General features: G+C 36.3%; 1 protein-coding gene across 1 annotated transcript in view; it reads right to left on the reverse strand.

Moving 5' to 3' along the window:
* The window catches only part of DOCK4 (dedicator of cytokinesis 4), a 223,712-nt gene that overhangs the window by 133,451 nt on the left and 64,545 nt on the right, over positions 1-25,716 (reverse strand). Inside the window, exons 2-7 of the mRNA XM_066550492.1 lie at positions 8,908-8,991; positions 7,846-7,886; positions 5,459-5,514; positions 3,714-3,810; positions 1,864-2,012; positions 446-530 (exon numbers count right to left, since the gene is read on the reverse strand). Coding sequence (XP_066406589.1) covers positions 446-530; positions 1,864-2,012; positions 3,714-3,810; positions 5,459-5,514; positions 7,846-7,886; positions 8,908-8,991 — 512 coding nt within the window. The remainder of the gene's footprint in view (positions 1-445; positions 531-1,863; positions 2,013-3,713; positions 3,811-5,458; positions 5,515-7,845; positions 7,887-8,907; positions 8,992-25,716) is intronic.

Consider the following 25,716-nt stretch of genomic DNA (forward strand, 5'->3'; position numbering starts at 1 on the left):
TTTACATTAATATATTAGAAAGTACCAAGAGCCCAGTATGATCAATTATGACAATATTATACCATTATTATATTTCCACAAAGCTTATCTAGACAGGCTTATAAGCCAGGTAAAGCTCTAATGATAAAGAGTCCCATAAGCTTTTATTGATGATTAAATTCATATTAACATATTAGCATAATTTTAAAGGTATATCAGAAACCACAACAAATAATATTTAAACTAAGCATGTATGCAAAGACAAATTTAATATCAAATCAAAGAATTTCATACATATTTAGAGAGATGACACAGCTGTTCAAACAAATTCTTTCCTTATACTAAAATTCATTACATTATAAAATGCCAATATATTGGATCAAAAAAGGTACTTTTGGTTAAATAGAAGAGTGGATTATCAGTATGTAACTTGATAGCAAAAGTACCAAATATTACATTCACCTACCAGCCTGTAGAGCTCTGTAATACTGATCTCTTCAGGATCCACCATAGCATATTCTTTTCTTGGAACTAAGTCAAGTCCCAGTTGTCTGTATGAGAAATGGAATAACAGTAAGTAGCCTCTACTTTCAAAAGAAACAAATTAGCTCTGCATGTGTTTGTTTATTTCAATAAACAATGCCCACATCAACTGGTACTCTAGAATTAGTTGACTTTGGTTTTATTTTGATGTATTTTGGCTGTAACCACCATTCACATTTGATTCATTCCCTTTCTCCACTTTGCAACATTAATAGAATGTTTTCTCACAATTTTTAAATCTGTTTCACAGAGTGGACAGTGTGCAATGGACATTGTCCTTCGTACTATTGTAAACATTTCAGTGAGAATGCACTAGTACTGTCAATTTGAATAAGAACCACGGAAAGGAAGATAAAAAGAAAATCCATCAAATGCCAAAACATCAGCTTATTTTCAGTTTGGAGTGGATGACATCAAAGATGCTTGCCTTTGTCCACTGAACAAAATAAGAAAATGAACTTGAATCAACAGGAATACAATTTATTTTCAGCACAGCAGCAAGTAATAATGTTTAAGAATGCATAAGGACATGAAATTCAAAAGATTATCAAGTTTTTCAAAAATACGTTTTAAAGAGCAGGAAAAAACCTTGTCAAAAACCTTCACAATTAACTCCTTTCGGTTACTGCAAAATTCTAAGCAGACGGGTAATCATACACATTTAGTCACAACCCTTTCACTCTGTTAGATATTTATGCTTTCAGATAGCTCTAGAAACTCCGGAAATTCAGGTAATTCTACTACTGAATATTGCTTCCTTTAGTTAGCATTTATCTGTATAAATATATGCTAAAGAACAGACTTTGGAAACAGCACCTAAATACCAGAGGGTGTTTTAACCATTTTCTTGCTTAAAAAAAAGTATGATAATAAAATTTGTGTAAGCTTATGTCAGTTATTTGGACTAAAGGAAGATGCAGAGTGCAGTAGCTGGATGTGTGTTAGAGATGCCCAAGTAGGAACTAAATTGTGTGACCAAGTTAAAAAAGAAGCAATCCCAACCAACATAGTTTCAGTTAGAACACAAAGCTCTGCTGAATGCATTATCCAGGGATCATGTGTATTAAAAAGATGTAAAATGCTGCTCCAGATATTGCAATGCAATTGGAATAAATACTGTCTTATAGATAGCACTACAGCTACATAAATTACACAGAATAAAACAATAAGCGACTTTTCACTGTTAAAACATAGTGGACAGAAAAACAATGAAGGAGAAAGTCTATTGGAAAAAAAAGGTAATGCTTGTTAGAAATGTGTTCTTTATTTCACCATTCTGCAATCAGCCTGAAGAAGTGGCTTTGCAGTTTTATTACATTTGATGTCTGTATATTCACTCACTCGTTGCCCCAGTCCAGCCGAGCAGTGATGTGGCGCTTGACGTCCTTCATGCGATCGTGGGTGAGGTGGCCAACAAGGACCTGCCTCCGCAGGTCCAGGATCTCGTTCATTATGTGCCACAGCCGGTGAAAGAGATCCCCCTCATTCCTCTGTGAGATACAAATATGATTGCCTCTGCATCACCTGATAATCAGGATATCTGCTTATAAACTGATAATCCTAATAAATACATACATGATGAGGAAATTAGGAAAACCCCCTTTTTCCCCTTACTTAGTCTATTATTCCCCATCACACTGTGACCATTTTACCTGCATGTGAGTGTGTGCATATAAAACAATTTCAGACCTCCCACAGACCTTGTCTGTGCACCACACCCATCCCAATATTCCAGTCCAACTCCTTGTGTCTCTTACATTTAACCTAATCTAGTGTACATGACAAGTATGACAAAAATTCAACAAAAAAGTTAATGTGTTGCACAACACAGCATTGTTTCATTCCAAGAGTATGCTCACTCTGTGCTGCTATCTCATCCAAACTGAATATATCATCTATATTTCAAGACTATTTGAACTCATACACATAAGGGATAGAAAAAGCAATAGCTCTAAGCATTCAAACACTGAACCACAGTGTTAATTTGTTTTAACTTTCCCTTGCATTGATAAAACTCTACACACTACCACCTAATCATAAATAAATAGTATCACACAGACAGAATCTTGTCCAGACAGTTCTTCTTTATCCAACTGTGAAGTAGGAGAAATTATGTGAATATGACTGCTTTGAAACCACATCCTCCTACTCTAATTATATACCAGCTATGGGCATTACAATTTCCCATAAATGAACCTCTGTTCTGGAAAAATCTATTAACTCTTCCTTCACTAATTCTAAGTAGTTTTACATTGTTTTTTTGACAACCTTTAGCTTGAGAAATTACTACAACCTTCATCTAAGTGATTCATCACACAAAATTGAAGAAACACTCTTGTTAAGATTTGTTCTGTTAATTCTTGCCAAAAACCCTAAATCCCTTTCCCTTTTCTTTCTTCCTATGAATAAAAGGCATAAAAATAAAGTTCAGCTAGTTCTGCTGCATAAGTTAAACCTAAAATTCATTTAGAAGGACCATGACTCTCCATCAACAACTTTTATATTCCAAGCACTCTGAAAAATCGCAATTTGATAAATCTGCTCTTTTCACTTCACACTCATTCACTTCATAAGCTCACTAAAAGGGCATTAATTTACTGGCTTTCTGTCTGGAAAGGAAGAAAAGCAGGGTAATTTTGAACAAGCAATAACAACAGCAGTGAAGAAAAATGTTGCCAAAAAGAGCTGTGCAACTGCTGTAACAAAAAGAGGGAAATATGAATGTTATAAGTAAAAGAAAACCAAGGGAAAAAAGGTCATAGAATTAGAAACAGGAAACAAAAAGGACTTTGTAGGAACATTACAGAGAGCTATAGTGACAGTATGTTTTCACAAATTTCCATCAGACACTATAGAGCTTTAAAGCTATAGAGCTGTCATTTCTGCAGTCAAAAAGCCAAATTGAATAAACAGTAATTCAGGTGCATCTTTGGTCCTGGTGTCTGATAAGTTCTACTGAAGTATATTATTATTATTATTCATGTGACTACAAGAGACACACTAATAAGACTAAAATAAGATTTCAAGGTATTAGTAAAACATTTTAAAAAAATTTAAAAACCAAATGTTTTTGATTTTTTTCTGAAATATACACTTCTAGACCAGACCATCTAAACCAGACCATCTAAACAACAGTGCACCTTTTTAGATCACATTTATTAAGTCAAAGCAATATTATTCAGGGTACTTACCACATAGAGTTGTTTCCACATTGTTCCCCAGTCTCTTAGAGTTGATGTCATTTCTGTAATAACAGAATCTTCTGTTGGAATAACCATTTCAAATTGTCTGTAACATGCAGAAGAACACATGATATTGCACAAGCATTACTAATCCCATTGCAGTTACTAATATGTAGACTTCCTACTGCCAACAGTGATATCTGTCAACCTACATGAGTACTCCCTTCAAACCATGACACTTTTTATTTGTAGATTTATTGAATCCCCATGGAAAAACTTTGGGTGAAAATAGTTTAATCCCCATGCAAAGCCTTGGCCCCAGAGAAGTCAAGGTGAGGTTTTTTTACTATGAGATAAGCATATAAAAAACAACTTTCACAGCAGAATAAATCCCATAGTTTCCAAATGGATCTTGACACTTCAGCTTTTCATGCCTGGATTACTTTTTTCATGATATCTTGTCTCTCTTACTAAATTAACATAACAATGTGACAGCTCTTGGGCATGATGTGCAGCAGGGAACATGGCCTGAATGGGAAACTAACTAACAAAGGAAATAGATGCAACAAAAATTGAAATCCATGCAAATACTGTCAAGGTGTCCACTAACAAAAATTATTCTGCCTTTAAACTTTATTTTATTGTGATGGCTTACAATTTTGTTTCAATGAGCCTTCAGTTTTAGTTATAACTTTAAAAGGAAAAAGGGATCCTAGGGCATGACAAATCACATGTGGCTGTAATTTCACTGGGAGTTTAACAGTAACATGGGGACATTTTCACCTGTGAGAATGAAACTTGTTTTAATATTATTACAGTCTTCATCATTATTTCTGCCCATCATGAATAATGAACCTCCAACACACTCATTTATGCTCCCAAAACAAAGGTCACTTCATGCTCAGGCATCCACCTATTATGAGAAATGTCCTTACCTAAATAGTTTTCAAACTAATTTGTATCAGTTCTCTACTAATAAATCCAAATAAAGGATACAGTATGAACAATGACAAATTAAGTAAAACTTAAGTGAAAACTGTGAAATTAAGTTCACTGACAATTTTTTTAAGTTTTAAATTTTTAGAAGTGATACTATCAAGGTATCAAGTTTTATACATAAAAGAAAAAATCAGTGTTTTTTTAAGTCAGACAAGTTCAATTTCAAAACAAAATTTAAAACCGCATATTAACCAATGACTCTGGTTTTTATCAACTCTTCTAAATGTGAAAAAACATCAACATCAACTGTTGTGAAAAATAAATACTGGCTCTCCATCACCTGAAAAAAGGAAAAGGTTTCTCTGTTCATTTACAGGTTTAGCAAAATTTTTTGCCATTAAACTGATACATTTTTTTACACTTTTTTTTGTAAAATGGCAACTGGTAGAGCTGCAGCCCTCAAAGAAAACAGCTAATCTTAAACAGCAGGTTAGAAGACAGCTTATGTAAAGAATAATTTCTTCAAATTAAGGCAATGCCATTTTCAAGCCAAACTTGACATAGTTGTTTCCCCTTTTCTCTAGACAATACAGAATGATATTCCCTATTGCATTCAGTGCCTTTCTGGATACAGCATTGCAATTTTATGACTATGCAGGAGTATCAGGTTAGCTAAAGACAACCATTTCAAGTCCTCTGGCAGTAAGCTGCAGATATCATAATATAACTAGATGATTTACTTTATAAGCAAAAGATTTTTGGTACAAGTAACTGACCATGTTTAAATATTTGAAATCAGAACATTTCACACATACCCTTTGTTCTTAACACATGCATTCTTCAAGTGAATGTAGTTGGATGGAAATATGCCCTGAAAAATATAAAAAGTTTAGGCAAAAAGTCCCCTTACATGAGTTTGGCATTCCATTTAGTATAATTCAATATGCAAATATATGCCAAATTCAAAGTTCTCCAAATAATTAACAAAAAAACACACACAAGGAAAGAATGCAATCAATACTCAGTATAGCTCTAACAGAAACTAAGATGCCATACTCAGTAAAGTTCAAACTCTTCAACACGTCAGAAAATTAGAAGATAAACTCATGTAGAAGATGCAGAAGATTGTTTGAGAGCTCCTATATGGCAGACTGTTTTATTCATTATTTCCACCTTGATAAGAAACAGACCAGCTGTGGAGGATAATGTCTTATCAACTGCATCTTAAAAGCAAGGATTTTCAGACAGGGATTTTTAAAATTAAGCAGAATAAACGAAGTTAACAATATTCAATAAAAATAAAATCAAGTAAACAAAGGAGATCAAAATGGAGTCTCATTTGGTAGCTGCTCTGCCTGCAGTGCACAGGAAAGCTGTGGTAGATGCCTATGACAGAGCCTGTGCCTGCCAGGAGCAGCCCTGTCCCAGCTGTTTAAGGCTCCCCACCATTCTGGTGAGCACTCAGCATTGCTGCAACAGTCCCACTGCTCTAAAGCACACTGGCCTGCACAAATCAGATGAGCAAAATGTGAAGCAAGCTCCAAGCCTCTGGCTGGGAAGATAATACACTACATCTCATGCAGTGAGAGAAAATACATATATGGTCTCTTCATAATAAGCACAGCTGCATACAGCTTTCCTTTGTGATGATGGTGTCCCATTTTCTTTTCACACAACCATTAGACCTTCAAAACCAAAACTGTGTAGTGGCAACTACCCTTTTAAAATGCTCCTACTCCTCTGTAATGCAAAGTAGTTGAGGGGAGCATCTCCCAAGGACAGGAGGACATACAGCCCTGCAGGTGCAACAGGGATGTGTCAGGGATGCAGATGCACCCTTACTGCACACCAGCTGCCACACATTACTCCTTCCAGTGTCAAAGCTGGCACAATAACAAGGGAAGAATCTTGACAGAGCACTACCAATAACAAGAGGAGGTACAAGGTGTTCTTATGATTTTACTTTTGGAGATACTCTCTTCAAAAATCCAAGTCAGAAAAACTGTTTGCATTCACAAACAGTTTCACATTGCTAGGAAAACAGAATATATAGCTCATCTCTTCACACATCAAGTCATGTTTAGAAAACCTATTCATAACTTCCATCACACATTTGACAGACCACAAAGCAAGACTGACAGCAAGCATGTGGTGAGAATTGCAACAAAAGACACAGAAGATGCAATAACAAACCACAACTGCTCATGTCTTATAAATCAAACTGTAAAATACATCAATGAGGTCAAAGTAGTAAACATCAAATTAGACTCTGTGGCTAAATTTATTATTTGAATTGACCTTCTGTATAAAGAAAGGAAATTTATGTGATTAGAGACCACAGGCCTTGGCACAAAAGGCCAATAACTGGATATAAGGCCCTAGAAACTTTTCAAAATTATTGTGTATGTGCCTTTTTTGCAGCTGAATAATCTTGGAAATGAGGACAGAAAAAAGAAGAGCACAGCTTATAATGCAGGTTAAAGGATGAACAGGTAATTTAGGATCTTTCTTTCCCATGAAAAGAAATCTGTACAATCCCAGAGGCAAGACAACAAGAGAGGTTAAGAAAATAGACAAAAAAGACAACTAAAGCTTAAACGTACAACATGAACAGACACTGAAATATAAATTTCAGTAACTTTTCATGTCTGAATGCAGAAGAAATAAATCAGTGAAGTCTGGTTTAGAATACTATGCTACTATGGAAACCAAAGACTACACATCAAAGAAAACCAAAATGAACCATGTATTTTACATGGCAGCACATATGTTTTATTCAATTGATACTCTGCATGGGGCTCCTATAAACTGGCTGTCTCCACTGGCTGCTGTAAATTAATTCGTAGCTTCAAGAAAAACAGGCACAGTTTAACCAACTTTTCCAACAGTTTCTACATTTTTTATTCTCAATAGTCTTTTCCCTTCAACTCAGCTTCCTCTGAGTGGAAAAGCTAAAGTTTGGAAATGAAAGAAAATTCACCACAGCCCTGGATTTGTGAAGTGTATTATCCTAATACATAGAAGCATTTCAAAAGGGTAATCCATGTCCAAATCTAATTAAAGTAGTACCAATAATGTACTTAACACTACGCTATGGTTTTCTTTTAAGAGTAAATATCACACACTTATGAGCAGATTATTAACTTTTAAAAAATAAATATATATTTTTGCCCAAGAATGCAAAACTGCAATTGACCTTTACCTTAAGATTGGGGTTTTTTAAGGCAAATCCTCTGTACCATCCTGTGAAGAAAGCACATTTTGGTTTTTAAAGAGTGCAAATCATTTACATATGTAATACAGATTTCATCTTTCCCTTTTGGACAGATATGACAATTCCACAGTGCTGTCAGACGATATTAATTTAAAAGATTTTCCATACAGTGAAAGGTATTTCATTTAAACCAGTTCATATTTGGATGACTTCATTCACACAATTTCAGGAATTACTCTTAAACCCTAAATGTTTCTAACAATGTAACCTAGGTAAATTCTGCCTTGGACACCACAGTGGTCAAAGCAGAAATAGTTTCTTACTGACTCAAAACATTTACAAATAATTTCTGGACTTGAGGTTCTACATCTATCAACTAGAATGCTATATAAAACTCATAATATACCTGATTCAACAGAATAGATCCTATGCCTTCTAAAAGAACATTTCTTACAAGGTTAACCATACATAATCCTGCTACAATATTACAAAAAAAAAAAAAGCCACCAACAAAAATGATAAAACCCTATATGATCCCAAATGATAAAAAAAAAAATCAATGTGTTGATTTTTAGATGTTAGGGAGGCAGATTATGAAAAGAAAATGCAACTTTATTTCTCTAACACTAGCAACAGACATTTGTTAAAATTATATTTGCATTCTCTAATGCAAAGCAGAGGACAATGCTTACACTGCTTTAAGATTTTAAGTTGTGACTTTGAATTAATTTGAAAATGTCTTGATGGCAGCCAGGTTTCCCTCAGAAATACCAAGAAAGCAAAAGAATCAAGAGAGACTTCCTTTCTGTCATAACTCTTATCCTCTGTAAATGTTTATTAAAGAGAGATTAAATAAAAATTAATGTACTGCAAATTAATTATTATAGAGATTAGAGCTCACTGAACTGTGGAAAAAAATTAAGAGGCCAAAATGTATTATATTATTGATTTCAAAAAATGTGTTACTTTAAGAAAATAAATGAATATTAATGGGGTTCAAACCATCAATACACAAAACTTAATTCTCACTGGAATCACCTGTGAACTCACCATCACATTTCTCTAATATTTGAACAGTGTCTCCAATCTCCAGTGATAGGCCATGTGGGACTGTCCCTCGAAAACCAGCAATTACTGAAAAATATAATATGCTTCAATTACTCACAACATTAAAATATAAATTATTCCTACTGTTAACAAAATAATATATTACCATGAGAAATTACATGTTAGAAGAAACAGGCTTACTCAAATTTAATAAAGTGTGAAAAAAGTAAAAAAAAAAGAACAATTAAGCTACTTTTATGAGCAGAAAATTCAAAATACAGGACTCAGAAATAAACCTAAACACAGCCTTATGATACATGAATGGAAAGCTTGTACTGCAGAACACTATTAGCTAGTATAAGTACCCCGAAGGACAGAAAGTGTTTTATTCCAAATGCTTACACTAACACGCATCAGACCTCAGAATTTTGTGAGCTGAAAGTGCCAATATGTGCCAATATTTTTGTTGCCATCCATACCACTCACACACCATGAAAAGAAAACCTTATTTCACATTTGCTTAATGGATGCTATAGACCCAGCACTCCATAAAATCCCAAATGTGAGGAAATGGTTAGGGGGTGGAGACCACTAAAGCATGTTGTTCACTCCAATACATCCAGTGCACACTAAGCTTCCCCTGCAGCTTCACCAAAGCCATTGAAGGGAGGTCATGAGCTCAGGCTGAGACAAGAGCTATAGAAATGGAACTGGAGATAAAACAAAACATCCACCAGAGCAGTGATGTTCCCAAATATTTACAATGGCCAAATATTAAGTCTTATATTGTTAGTTCTAAAGCAATAGACAGCTATTCTTTCACTCTGACTCAAAACAAAATACCCAAAAGCCACTCAAAGAGCTCACTCCTAAAAATGCTAAAAATCCATTAACATGTTAGATAGCAATTCAGCTATTCAATCTTGTTCTTTCTGTACTTGAAATGCTGAATTAAAATATTGCCTAATTCAGGCCACGAGACCAAGCAATAGTGCTTTTGGTTCTCTGTATTGTCATCTTCTTTCAGAGTTGAATTTTGAAGTGGAAGAGGAAAACAGCCTATCCACCAGGGCATGATGCACAAAAAGACTTTGCAGCCTAACAGCAGTCTTACTGCTGTCAAATATCTACCCATCCAGACAGGAAACCTCAAATATAAGAGCAAAAAAGGAAATCCCACTAACTGAGAGGCATGACAAGAAAACTTCACAAATAAAAGCCAAAAGGATGTGCATATATGCAAGGACATATATCTGCTCTTGCCTTCTGTTGGAGGTCTACCCTGCCACAAGCAGACACAACACTCAAACACAACATAACCTGTCATCGACCATCTGTGCCTGCCACATTGTTCATCAAAGGCAGCAGGAGAGGTTAGCTGGCAGCAACCACAGGAACCAGAAATTTCTTTGTGAATCTTCAGAAGAAAGTTCGGGATTTTAAGAGTAAACCCACAGGATATGGTTTATGCTATAGGACAGCACATTTAAAAAATGCACAAAAAGTACTTTTTTGTCAAATCCTTCTCCAGAATTTGAAGACTTCAAAACTCATTGTATTCCCTCATCATTTCACTCATGAGAAAATCATCACTGTGATTAACCCACAGTATTTATCCCTAAAAAAATCCTGTGACATTATATCCCTGGACAGTCCCTAAAAGTTTGACACACCATGAGACCAGTATTTATAGTATTGATCCCCCTCAAGAATGTGCATTGAATCAATCTCTATTTGTCCTGGTGCTACTCGCACTCTTCAAGCTTTTTACACTGAACTGAATACTGAATACTGTGAGATTTGAAGCAAGAAATAAAAAGCTGCTTTGGTTCCACACCATGATCAAGTGCACCATGATCATTTGCAGCAGCTTAGTAGCAAGACAGCATTAGTACAGTGAGAAAATTTGTCTAAGAGTTTAAAAAAAAACAACAAGAATTCTTCAATTAATTATTTTACAACGAGCTGAAAATTAAAACAATTTATTAACTCTGTAGAAATAAAAATAAGAAGCAAACCCCCTGAATATCAATGCAAAGTGCATCTATATTCTAGTGTGGCACTGGAATGACAGAAGTCACTCTGGTCACCTTTCTAGTTTGAAAGACTCAAAATTTAAATATGAAGCCTGCCAAAATAGCATGTACAGCAATTGAAATAAAATTAAGGAATTACCTGAAGAAGTATGCAAAACAAACCAAACCCTCATCTGTTATTACAGTTATGAGATGTCTTATTTTTAAACTCCGTGAAATAAAAAAAGGACAGTAATTTTCTCCTTATGAGACAATATATCCTGTCACATTGTTATGATTTGACTTTTCTGTGACATTCAGTTTTTATTACTAGTTACTAGAGATGTTAAAGATCTTTTTCTCTTCTCTTTTTTAAGTTTAAAAAAAAACCTTTCAGGATAAAACAAGATTGAAATCTGACACAGTGTTGAAAATAGCTAGAAATCATTTTAGAGCATATATAGAAGAACAAAATTATACCCTGAAATATCTTCTAGAAAGACGGCCTGCAGAGTACCAGAAAAAGACAGAAAGAAATGAGGGCATCATCTTCACCTCTAAGCACATTCACCTGATCACTTGAAAAACACTCCCTGGATTCTTGTGGTGTAAGGTCAGGCTCAAAACAGGTAGCCTGTGGTGTTTAGCAGTGTCAATCAAAGTAAAATAAAGAGCACTGCAGAGCAGCAGAGGATTTAATGAAAAGCTCAGGAACCCACAGATAAATTTACCTCACAAATGTTGACTCAGATAACTTTGTAATAATCAAATCATGCAACTGAACTGGGACCAAGACAGAAAGCGGCCAACACAACAACTGTTCTAACAACTGGCAACCACAGATGAGGGCTGAAGCACCCAACAACTTTTTTGCCTTGGTCTTAAAGGGCAACTGATGAGATACATGAGATGAGTATCTCATGTACCTCTCGCGAGATACAAGAGCATGTAGCTGTGGGAACTCAGAACATCCCTCTGGCTGCCCAGAATGGCCAGGACCCCTGCCAGGGGGCTCAGAAGCCCTGGCATGGAGCCCAGAACACCTGTGGTTTTGATTATGACCCATGGAGCAAATTACCAACCTTATATGAAGATCAGCAAGCCACAACAGTTTAGGTAGAATAATAGGGAAGTTATCACGGGACAGAAAAGTAGATTTTGGGGGTTTTGGTATGGGGGCTCAGGAGGCAAGATGGAGAGAACTGGGTGTGTCCAGCCTTTCTCCTTCTTGGCCTCCATCTTCTGCTGTGATGCTGGCACTTATAGATTGGTTTAGAGTAGAAGCTCACTCTCTAACATAGGTGATAGGTATTGGAAAGTAATTGTAAACATTGCATACATAGTTTTTAGTATAAAGACATAACACCGCCCCAGGGACAGGCAGTGTGCCTGGAACTGTCCTGCTGGAGGGACCTCGGCAGGGCAGGAGAAAAATTTTTATAGATAAGACACAATAAACAACCTTGAGACCAAGAAATGAAGAGCTCCAACTCATTCTTCAAGTGCTCGGGCTGGGAAAAGAGACTTTTAACAATCTCGGGGTCGCACCGAGCCCAAAGACCCTGAGATGTAGCCATAGAACAATGGGGAATGGCTTCAAACTGAAGGAGGGTACGTTTAGTTTATAAAAGAAAAAAATTCTTTACTGAGGATGGTGAGGCACTGGAACAGGCTGCCCAGAGAGATTATGGATGTGGACTCCTGTGAACACTTAAAACACGATTTTGGATGGAGCTCTGAGCAACTTGGTCTAGTGAAAGTGTCCCTGCCCACAGCAGGGGAGTTGAAACAAGACTATTTTTAAGGTCCCTTCCATTCCTTCTATGATTTTGTAGATTCTGTAGAACTCTACAGAATCCATAGATTCATCTGTTCTATGATTCATGTCTTTTCAGTTTTTCTGTGCTATAGATACATAAGTAGACTACAGGCAGGATAAAAATTAAGGCATGGAAGGAGGTAGCTGCTGTTCCACCAGAGAAGATCCAAGGGTTCAGCTAGGACATGGAGTTCTTAAGCAAGCCATAGTATAAATTTCATGTCCTAAACATCTTGCCTTTTTCTCCAATGACCACATTGTTCTGCAAAAGCAGATGCTCCTTAATTCCTTCTTCTAGTAGCAGTAATTATATAATTAATCACTCTGCAGTGACCATGGTTTAAGGTGTTCTCAATCTAACTTAGGAGCAGTACATCTTTATCATACTCATAGAGCCAGACTTTTTTCATATAGAGCATTCACTGTCCCATATGCATCATATATGTCCCATTTTAATTCTTCTAACAACAATAGCTGTTGTGACTATCACTTTTCTCTGTCTTCATCCCAAGTGTATATACCAAAGACCTTGAAAAGGAAGATGGACAGGAGAAGAAAAATCTACTCTGAGTACAGATCATTTACCAATACCTGCAGTCTTCGCAGATGGACAGTCACATGCATGTCCCCAGGAAGCTATGTATCAAAACCACATCTAGATATATTTTTTGTTGTTGTAGTAGCTGAAGGTCATATAAATGTCCTTTTCAAGCACACAAACAGTGATTGATGTTCTCTTCAATCACCTCTCGGCCACAGGAGAAATTTGGAACTCCACAGTAAGTTTGTAGCAGGATATGTCCTCAGAAATATTTTAGAAACTGTGTTCAAATACTGCAGCCAGCTGGCATTATTAAATATTTTTTGGCTGCCGAAGGGTGCTCAGAGAATAAGAAAACAATACAACAACACAGGATACAAAAATCTAATCTATACAGAAGGTGAAATCATATGGTGAGAACTATACTGTGAGAACTATAGTGACATGCAATAGTAAAGCAACTTCAGTTTTGGTTTGCTCCTAAGTTCAGCTTCTCCAAAAAAAAATTCATCTTTGTTCTCTCATTCAAAATCTCTGGTTGGATGTGCTCACTGTTGGACAGTTTTACATATGAAAGTGCCTGGTGTGTGAAAAGATCTGTCCAAGCCCAAGGTCCTAACTAAAGCCTAAACTAAGTGGGGGGTTTTGAGCTTCTGCTCATTTAGAGCAACAGTGCTATCAGCACTCTAAAAATGGAAACAAGATAATTTTCTGCTTGCAATTAGCGTATACAAGCCTTACCTGCAAGTTAGCATTATAAAGAGGATTTCAGACACCCAGAGCAAGCTGTTTCCAAGGCTGTCTTGACTTCACATTTACAAGATCAAAACGTCTCCCCACAAAGGGTGCGGACATGACATGGTGCTCAAGATGACCTCATCACAAGTTAGAATTAAGGCCAACACCACAAAAGGAGACACATTACATTCAGTTCTGGGCTGTGTGGCAGGACATACACCCCCATATATAAAGGGATGAAAAGAAGTCATATCGACAGCAACTGCTCCATGTTCAAAAATTAGCACTTGTATGAAAAAAGCATATTTGGGTTGCACGTAATAAAAAACAGTCCTTCAACTGAAGAGAAGAGTGGGGAAAAGATGTGAGGTAGAAGATCAAAAATTACTTCAATAATTAATTATTGCTTGGCCATATCCACATGCAAAATACTTGAGTAAAAAATAGAGTCTAGTTCAGTGCCCTAAGTCATGATGCCCCAATTAAGAGAGGCACACAAAGCACACAGAAATGTGGTAAGTACACACTAGATCAAATTTGGAGGATGGGAACACTGTGTTAGAGGGACTGGCTTTGACAGGGAACAAGATGCTCTGATAGAAAAGGAATTGATTAGCTGGCAACAGGGGTGGTTGGCCCACTTCAAAGTTTTGCTTGGGGTTATATTCTTAAAATTTTTATGCCTGAAATAACTGGAGATCTGCATATAAGAACTAATGAGGCAGACACTGTTGTTCTTTTCCTCCTAACAGATGGCCAGAAGCTATTATTGATTCCAGATATTATCTGCTATAATTGAAATCTGGTCCTCTCTGTAGCAAAAGCAATTTTAAAAGTTTTTATTCTGGACTTAAAAGTACCATTCTCTTAAGAGATTGAGACTTTCAGGAACAACTGTTTCAAGGGGTTTTGCTTTTGTTCAGCAGTTGAAAAAGAAATCTGTAACAAATGAAATTGGGATGTTTCTAACATTATGAAGTCACTATATTGGTTAAAACAGTCAATATTGCATTTTGACTTGATGATGGAAAACTGAATTTGCTTTTATGCAGGTTTTTAGTTTTTTAATGAGTAATGACATGTATATATTACCTTTGAAGAAGGTTCTAATTCAGTGGTCTTTTTGCAGAAATATAAAAACTATCCTTTGATATGGCCTTATGCATAGTAAATACAACAGATTGGCACTGTGAGCAGCTGCAGAAAGTGCAACATCATCTTCACTACAGCCATTATTCAAAAAGAATAATAATCTGTCAACAACACTCCTGAGCACAGTGTTTCTAAGTTCAAGCCTGAAGCTGCTGGCCACAGGCAAACAATGCAAGAATCCAGTAGTACAATTGTCAGCATTTTGTGGCACAGGGGTCTCCTGAGCCAGACATGGTATTTCTGTGTTTAACAACCATGGATGCCTTTTTCTTCTATGAATTTTTCTAACTAGAATTTATATGCATCATAGTATCAGTGTCCACAAACTCACCGTAAGCTTTCCAGCTTAAGTTTGCTCATGCAACACAGTGCAATTCATTGTGCCCTTGCTCTTGTGGGAGTGTTTGAATACAAAATCTCTTGTCACCCTCTCTGCTGTACTTTTTTCAGGATGAAGTCTTTTCCTCCTCAAAAGAAGCGGAAGAACCTTTCCAGGTTTCAAAATAGGTAGGATTACCAGGAGTAGAAACACATGGAGGCATGCAGCTTTCCTAATGCCAAATGGCCAGAGCTGACTGTAAAAGGCCATCACGTGCATTGAGCTTTGCCTACACATGAATTGATCTGGATGGAGCAGAACTACAGCACAGCTACATGCTCGTGCTTCTCACACACGAGTTAATTTGGGCATCTGTTCATAATGCATTGTGCTGCCTACAGCCACCCCAGGAGGCTGCTGCAAACCAGCCACAAGCTAATGAAGACAGAGACAGAAAAGAGAGAGGGAGCAGGGTAGGGAATCGATTTAATCTCCTTTCAATAAACACAATATATACAAATGTTAGTTTCAGTAACAGAAGTGATCCTTAAATCTCTTGCAGATTCCCGAGGATAAACACTTTCAAATTTGTACCGAGGATAAACATTTTCAAATTTGTACTGAAATAAAAGAATGTGACTTCTCTTGTCTGTGTACACCACAATTAAAAGGATCAAATGCATACTTCAGATAATGACAGCTCAGTGTGACTTTTGAATATCTCAAGTGCTGCTCACATGCAGCAGTCAGGATTAAATGTGAATTTTCTTAAGAGATGAGGACTTGCATGGAATTTTCCTAACATGGATATTTATTGAACAGCTATTCGTGAAAATATGTCGAGGCACATGAAAAATAATCAAAAAACTTTGCATCAATGTCCAAGCACTGAAAATACTATATAAAGTAGAACAGATATATAAAACTAATCTTCAGATGCCTGTGAAACAAAAATCTGGAATTCCTACTGCTAATAGCACTGACTACCTGTACAGATAAGGCAAATACCAAGTCTGAAATACACAAAGGATATGAAGCTGCAGCAGATTGTATTCCCTCCTGTGCCTGGCTCAACATTTGAATTCAGCGAGGTAATCACTTTCAAATCCCTGATTACAATGCTGCCAAAAACCATAGGACAACTCTAACACAGATAATCAGTTTAGTGTGAATGTCTGAATGCATGTCAAGCTCTCTCCATCGTGCATCTCAGCTACAGGCAGGCACGTTATAATCTCTTTGATGACAGCTTGATTGGTACTCTCAATACCTGCAAACTATTTTGTTCACTCTTTGCTTTGGGTATTAGGACTACATATAAAAACAGAGCACTAAAAGTAACAAGGGATGGCGATACCTATTTGTTCTTGAGAATAGCTGTCCATCTAGAACACCAGAATTTTTTACAATATTTCAGCATGCACCACCAGTGTCCCTGTCCTTGTAGGTATGAGATTTCATTAATCGTTTTCTTTCTTCTATCAAACATCTAGTTAAGCCCTTTATATTCCTTGAAATCCTGCTTGATATATTTTTATGTCTATGTCTTATCTCTGCTAAGAGCATTTCCTGTTATCCATTAGTTCTGGAACAAGAAATTTAAATGTAAAAAGAAAATAAAACAAAAAAACTCTTTACAAGTCCAGAAAATGTAGTACAACTTAAGAGTTTATGAATAAATGGCCCAACTCTTCCCATGAACTTGGTCAGGAATGTCCTTTACAGAGAAGGAATGTCAATGTAAAACCCACCACAGACATGGAAGAAGGCAAGGTTGACTCCATACAAACAGGTGTAGTCTTCATGAATTTAATCAAATTCTGATAAAGGAACTAGTCTGCAGCCAGTTCAACCAGCTGGTCTCACTTTAATTATTTACTGTAGAGCTAGAGACGCATTAAGACTGCCATGTTAAATAGGAAGGATTAAATGTGAATTTTCTTTTATTACTTGGAAACAGCAACAACTTAAAAATCCAGCTAATAGAAAGCAGTAGGTGAAAAAAGTAGGTTATGTTCAAATTACATTATCTGTAAGAACAACCTTTTTTAGCTAAAAATAACAATGTCTTTTATTAAGACTAAGTACTTCCAAAGTTCTAATAATTTTTAAACTTTGTTAAGGAATTGCCTTAATTATTAATATCATGATCAAGGAAACGAATTACAACTATTTACTTGGAAAAGTATTTATGCTTCATTCATAGCCTCTGGGGAAACAGTGTCTGAGCAAAATCAAATAAACCAGCAAGGGGTTTTCTAACTTCATGTAAGTGTCAGGTGTGATAAAGAAGGGATGATGAGAGAACATAGCCACAAGCTGCATCAGGGGAGGTTCAGGCTAGAATTCAAGAGGAATGTCTTCACAGAAAGGGTTGTTAAACATTGAAAAACACTGCCCAGGGAGATGGTGGAGTCACTATAGCTAGAGGTATTCAAGAGACTACTGGACATGGCACTTACTGCTCTGATCTAGTTGACAGGAGAGTGATTGATCAAAGGTTGGACTTGATAATCTTAGAGATCTTTTCCAACTGAAATGATTCTGTGATGTACCCACAGCACAAGTGCACCATCTGAGGCCTACCACAGCCAACAAAGCTGCAAAATACCAGAGCCCATAGCAACTCCTCAGTACATTTTGGACTTCATTAAAGCCCACCAAAACCTCCAAAAACTTGAGACACAAAGTTGTACATTGTTTAAAATACAGATCTATGGTGTAATTTTCTATCTGCCAGAGGGTTTACTGGCTACATGTCATATCCCTACAAAGCCAGCAGAAACTGAAGCAGAAAATTAAAAGCCTCACATGATTATAAACACAGGTGTTCTCTTCCAGAAAACAATTAAATTTTCCAGAATAATAGGATAACAATTATTTCAAAGAAGGCCTCGAATACAAGAGTATGTGCTTACAATTGAATGCTGAATAATAATGACAGAGGAGTGGGTATGGTCCAAAGTCTAATAACCACACATTTCTCTGTTCTCCTCTTTCCTCCCCAAAAACATTATAACACAACATGCTTCTCTGAACTTGGGGGACATAATTTCAAAGCCCTGAACAAACTTTAGGTAGCACCATGCAAACTCAAGCTCAGAAGAGCTGTAGTCTTATGGACTGCAAAAAAAAAAGGACAACCACTGTGTAAGAATTACTCTTCACCAGCTGAGAGGCGCCCAAGAGGAACACAGGTAGACAACAGTGCAGTAGCTCAAAAACTCCACGTGCTTGCTATCAAAGACTTTGGTAAATGAGACTGGCTTCCCTTTAAAATCACACTGTTTATTCCCATTCAATTAACAAGTAGCATTCCAGGAAGCCAAGAAAAGTAGAGCATAAATTTTCTTCACTAATACAAGAGACAGGACACCCTTCGTCCACAACCAAGTTGATTAAAGATAGAGATTAAACATTTTTCATGTATTTTATGCTGTCTTGCATTTCCTTTGGAAGAGTAGGGTTTAATTCTGTATTTGACCTGCCATCAGTTGAAGACAAATAAAATCAAAACCAAACACACTAGAAAACTCATACACACACAAAAAACATATAAAAATTCGACACAGCCTGCAATTTTCAATGGCATTGTTTTTCAGCTTGTCTGGTATTGTATTTCAGATGAGTTTTAGCCTTCTGCTAAGCTGCATTTCTCTGATATTCAACCATATAATTATAAATGTATTTCAAGTACTTTCTTTTTAACAATAAGACTTCTGTTTACTTTGTCTTTAGCCTTCATGCCATGTTCTCTAGGGCATTTTATAACTAAATAAATTATCCTGCTTTTCTAAGCTATGAGCCTTAGCCACATTGCTACTTACAAAAAACACTGCTTAAAATATGATTTTTTTGCTGCACTCCCAAAATTATTGCAATATGGTATTTTTCAGAAACGAAACAAAAACCTTACCAACTTATGCAATATGCAAATTGTGGAATTTAGCTAACACAAAATATAAATTGGAATTGTGAGATTCTGTATCCTGTCCACAGATCAGCCAATTCTCTGTAAATAAAATATCAGAAAATCTCCTTAAAAAAAAGAAAATTTTACAAGGTGTGGAATTAAGTGCAAGTAAGGAAGATGATTACAAATCACTTACAAGTACCCTGGCATATGCTTTTTTATCTTAAATGAGGCAGAACTTTCTTAATCCAGCGTAATTGAGAGGCATTTCAAATACACTGGAACACAGCTATCAGGACTAGTAAAGCAAAACTACTTCCTCCTGTGAAAATCCTCAGAGACAGCTGAATGCAAGTTTAAACATCCCACTCTGACTTTAAGCTGGTTTATTAGGTTTAATGGTTGTAAATAACCACTGCACTTTTCAGCCTGGTCGCAACAGCTGAGCCAGCAGAATTCAGTGTATTTAGCCCTGCAGGGTTTCATCACTAATCCATAATCTCTGTGAATTTAAAACTTCAGGGATATTTAAAGAAATTCTACAATTACTTTAAAATGTGTGACCAAATAGAAATATAATGAGTGCATACACTATTTTCCTTACTCAAGGCTCCAAAAATACTACCTGGATGTATTTTAACAGTGTTTCTGTGGCACAGTACACTTTCAAAACTCCAAGTGTAGGGTCCTCTTGAAAAGTCAGAACCTTCACTTTCTGCTCATTCTTGCTTAAGAATAGTACCTACTATTCCAAAATTAAGGGCGAAGAGAGTTTAGGTTTAGTTGGCAACTGTTTATAAACACACAAAAGAACATGAGAAAAATGCATCTGAAAAGTATATGTGACCAATTAAGATAATGAAGATTGCTGACAAGGGGGAGATTCTGTTTGATGCTATGGGGGAAGGAAGTGTATGAGCCAACAGCCCTTTTTAGAGGTTTATATCATGATTCATTGATTCATCTCAACTTTTATCATTTTTTTTGTAAGAGTATTTCAAGAGACAAGATAGTTCCTTTGGTTTTTAGCACCATGGAAGAGTCACTAAAAATCCCTGCAATTGTAACAGTTCTAACTTTCCTCTAGATTTGCCACAGAAGCCTAGGAATACATTCAGATACCCCAAGAGCAGAAAAACAACGATGTTGTTCTAAGAAATTAGGACTGTGAGAGACACACTATCATCTGGAACCATAAAATACTTCCTGAGTGAAGCTAATCATGGTTTTGACACGCATCTGGGCGGTGCCAGGCACACCAGACACAGGGACTTCTTGTCTTTAAGTATTAATGCATTTTTCAACCTTTCTCCAGTTGAAAGAACATACAGGACTCTTTCCTGAAACTTAAACACAAAACCACTCTTTTGTACCTAAGAAAAATTGGCAAGACAGGTCAAAAGATTTTTGTGTCAATGCAGTGTCTGCCAGCAGGTTAGGAACAGTGCTGAAATAAGCTAACACAAATTAAGGAGATTTGCAATCTATCCACTTGGCCACTGTCCACACCATTAAGCCAGATGCCACGTGCTTGTTTTGCACTGAATCAAGCTACAAAACTCAGAGTTAAAGAAAAAGCCACTGCCAAACTTCCCTGGATGTGGCATGGACAAGGCAGGGAATGAAGGGACGTGAAAAGTCAAGGCAAGACCTTCAGCAAGGAAGTGCAGAGCTCCCAGGGAGGGACCATTCCCAGGGAGGGACAGAAACAAACTGCAGCTCCAGGGCTGCACTTGGCCACAGAGAGCCATCACATCACACACACCTGACAGAATTAATACACTGATTTAAAATCATTAATTTTCATAAATACTGTGGGGTTTTCCATACAATTAATAGCCTCCAAATAGAATAACATAGACCACATGGAATTTATCCAGGAGCTTAAGTAAGGAAAATTTTATTTTTCTCCCATGCTTGAAAAGACCTTCTGAAACAAGAATATGAAACCCATGCAGATATTAGTGTCTTGGTTCAGCTTGATAGTTTTTCAGTGTCTGTACTCCACCAAGCAGTTTCTGATCTCAACTTCAGCTTCAGTAGCAAAACACAGGTATTGAACATTAGTAAATTAGACAAACAGTTTACTGCAAGGTTGGTTTTGAAAGGGAGTGAAACAAGTCCTTAGGACTGATAAGATGAACATTATGTGGCACGTCTACTATACAGAGAATTCTTCTTTTTAAAGAAAAGACTTTCAAAGGCGCTAAAAAAAAATTATTTGCTGAGAAGGAAACCAAATAGAGAAATTGAATATGGTTAAGCACAAACATATTTAAAAATAGTAACTTGCCTTAGTCATAGCGACTTTAGAACAACTGCATGATTTGGTATTTCTGCGTTATTCTCTTCCCCTCTCTCAAATCTTTTGTCCAAGAACTCTGAATTTGAGTCAAGAGATAGATAGATAGAGTCATCTAGACTATGCACAAGTTTGTGGGACCCAAGGACATTCATCTGTGGGTCCTGATCTTTAAGGCCCATTCCAATCCTTAGCATTCTGTGATCCTATGAAATATTGAACCCCTGGAGCACTATACATGAACAAACACTGTTTGGATTTGATTCAGCAGTTGGATTTGATCCACATCATAATTCCACTCAGTAATTAAAACAATTACAGGTGTGTAAATAATCAAAGAGACCTAGCCTGCAATGGGCTTACTTTTCCTAACAGCTCTTTGAAAGGAGCGAATGAAAGAAAAATGTCATTTTTCCTTGCAGAAAGAAAGCAGGAGTAAAAAAGAGCAGGAAGGGATTTGCAGCACGCTACACAGTTAAATTTGAGGAAGAAAAGGAAAGTAAGAGGCACATCAAGGCTTGCAACTTGCTTTTAACTTCCTTAGACAATTTCAACTCACTTATTAAAAATATGCTATTTATTAACTCTAAAATTAACATTCAAATTAAACGGAACCCCTCTTCCACTTCAATAGGATTGCTTTAAAGGTCAGCCAACAATCACTGCTGGGCTCAGACTGAAATTCATTATTTCCAGCCAGCAGAAATGTTAATGGTTGTGATAATTACAGTCATTGGTGATTTGGTTACTTCTTGTGCCAGAAAGAGATACCATTATGTGACCAACATAATCCCACCTAATCTTTGAAGGCTGGCATTTAAACCACAGAGGTGTCACAGAAATAAAATTAAATATGAGCAAAATCACTGAAGTGTTACGACTTTTCACATTTGTTTTCTATAATGCGTAGAAATTAGATTTTTTAATTTTTTCAGTATCCTAAAAGGATGGGAGATGTCAAGTGAGCCAAAACAGAATATTTTTGCTCAAGTACATCTTGAGGAACTTGCAGCCTTTGCATTTCACCCGGATTAGAAATGAGAAGACACGCTATGAATTTTATTTGGAAATACCCATATCAACATTTCACCTCTTCTGAAAGTTTATTTTCATTTTAACTCTATCATTTCTTGTTGACATCTTATTGCAAAAGTCCCATACCTTCTGGGTGATTTCTCACGGGCACCTCCTCACAGCACTCAACTCCTTCTTCACAAAGCAACCAACAAAACTCCAACTCTCTTCACAAAGCAACCAACAAAACTCCATCTCTTCCCCCCACCCAGCTAACCCACTCTTTTGTAGCACTTGTCTTCTTATTGGACACAGCTGTGGCCTGTTAAGGGCAGGCCTGTTCCTAATCTTTGGTGATTAGTACAGCCACAGCTCCTCAGGTGTGAGACTACCTTCTGCACTATCTTTATTTTCTTACATTCTATCACTCCACAATTTCTATTTTACTGTTTCAATTCCTTACCCTCCCTTAGTCATTTTAAGGACTGAAAAAACCACCGACACTGGTAGATAAAATGATCAAGTTGTGTTGGACAAATTAGAATTAAATTAAATTGAAGACATCTTTCATTTGTGCCTTTGTAAAATCAGCAAAGTAGTACCTGGGACACAGAAAGGAAGTGACCTTAAGTGTGAAGACTGGTCACCACTACAAATACTTACTTGATCAATGGAATTATTGTAATGTAGGGCAAGTACCTGCCAAAGACTAAAATACCATCTTAACCATTTAACCTTCCAACTTGCTTTGCCCAAACTGTTCGGGTTTTGAATGTACTCCATCAGGACTAGGGATTTACATTAAATATTCAGGGTTGACCCAGTTTCATCAAAGTTAGCCCTATTTAAAACTTGTCCAGCTAGGACTAGGAAGTGGAACTGGGTGACAGATCAAGGGTGTTCTGAGTTTTCTGGTTTGGGGTAGGTTTTTCTCCTTCAGTAATTCTTAAAATATATCTAATTTGTTCCAAAATTATTAAAAAAGACAAGGTATCTGGTTTTAGCAATACAAAAGCTAACCCAAAGTATGGCAGAGCAAAAACTGGAACAGTTCAGATAGATGTATTTTAACTTATTCCTCATTAATTTAGGGTAGTAGTAAATGAGAAAAAAGCTCTCCAGTTTTGTCTCCTCCCTTATTAAAACCCTGCTTTCCACCTTTGGAAGTGTATCTTTTGCAATTTAGCACTTCATACTTAATTTTATTTTTTTTAACCTATAGAATTTATAATGAAAAGGAACTAATAATTTATGCTTTTCAAAACTATGAATTATTCATAAACTAAAAGACATGACCCATGTAGAATCATGTATTCTGATTCCTACTGAAGTAGCTTGAAATAGCAGCACCAGTGGCAAAGTAGCCACTATTAGAGTCATAGAATCACTTAGCTTCAAAGGGACCCTTAGGATCGAGTACAAACATAAAATATACTACAATGCATCCATATATGCTACACTGCACCCATTTCTCAGCAGGCTCATTAACTCCTGCCTACTTATCACACAAAAGTATCTAATCTTAAATTTGTTACCAAGAAAGTTCTTTCAGAGTAATTTTGGTGTCTCTGCAAGACACTACACTCTGCCACACAGTCAAAAATATCCAAATGCCAGAGTGGCTATGGTTCATGTATGTGGGTTTTACTCTTCTTGCATTTCCAGTGTACCTAAGATGACAAAAATAAAACAACTACCAAACTTTGAAAAAGCTGTGGTGACAAGAAGAATATTCTGGCAATGACATTTTGGCACAGGACAAATGTTTCCAGTTGAGTTTGCCCAGGAATTCATAAGGCTAACACTGGGACGACAGTTCAAAACCTGAAGCTGCTATATTTTGTCTGATATAAGTTAGAAACATCACACCATGAAAACAAGACAGTATTCTCTTACATAATAAACAATAAAAAAATTATAAAAAACAACCCTCAAACAACAACAAACAAATGAAAAACCAAGAATCAAAAAAAAATTAAGGAGAATCAAAAAATCAAGGGAAATCAAAATAAAGTCAAGGAAAAGGTATCAAGGAATTCATCAGAGGCTTGTGATGAGAAAAAGTGTATTATTCCCAGTAAAACAAAGTGGTAACATAAACACAAGTGCTGAAACTACTGTATCCTGCAACTGGGAATTCACTGAAATTCCTAATCTCATCATAAGACTCTAAAGTAGGTCACAGCAAGCTTAGAAATTGACAAAAAGCAAAGAATAAGGGGTAATAGTATGCAAATCACCTTCTTTGCAAAGTTGGTATTTCTTCCCCCTCCCCCCTTGATTTTGACAAAGCCTCAAATACAAAAGGATCCATTGTCTCTGAAAACAGAAAAATATTTATGAACACACCACTAAAAACATGTACTAATGACAAATCATGTGCTTTTAGATCATGTCTAATTGATCTAGAATTCCTTCAGTAATTATTTTTCCTTAATTACTGATTTACATCCGGTCAGTATAATCTTAAATGTTGTGATTAAAAGGTATTAAAAAGACCAGCCACATGATATTGAAATCCTAGTTGAAAATACACACACAATTATAAAAACCTTTTTTTTCCCAAAAAAAAATTATACTCTCACAACTCAGGAGAATTTAATCCTACTTTTGCACAGAAGTATGTCAGAACAAACTTCGATTAAATTATGTACTTGTGAAAAGTAAAGAGGAAAACAACAGTTATTTCTTTTAGAGCAACAATTTTAAGTAAACATTGTGCTACCAAATTTATCTTAACATTCAGCACATCCTGAAAATTATATTTTTTGGTAAAACAAATAAAAAATTATCCAAGAATGAAAAATGTGTGTGAAGTGTCTGGCTTCATTACATTCTGTAATCATGATTTTCAGTACTTAATATGCTTAACACTTAGTAATTAGGTGGTATTTGTCCCCTCCCTATGTCCAACAAGTTAACTTGGACTAAATTTAGGATATCAGAAGCTCAAAACCGTTTTCTTTGGTCCAAGAAAAGGTCAATTCTTGATAATAAAC

Source organism: Molothrus aeneus, chromosome 5 (assembly GCF_037042795.1).
Source record: "Molothrus aeneus isolate 106 chromosome 5, BPBGC_Maene_1.0, whole genome shotgun sequence".
Classification (NCBI taxonomy): Eukaryota; Metazoa; Chordata; class Aves; order Passeriformes; family Icteridae; genus Molothrus; species Molothrus aeneus.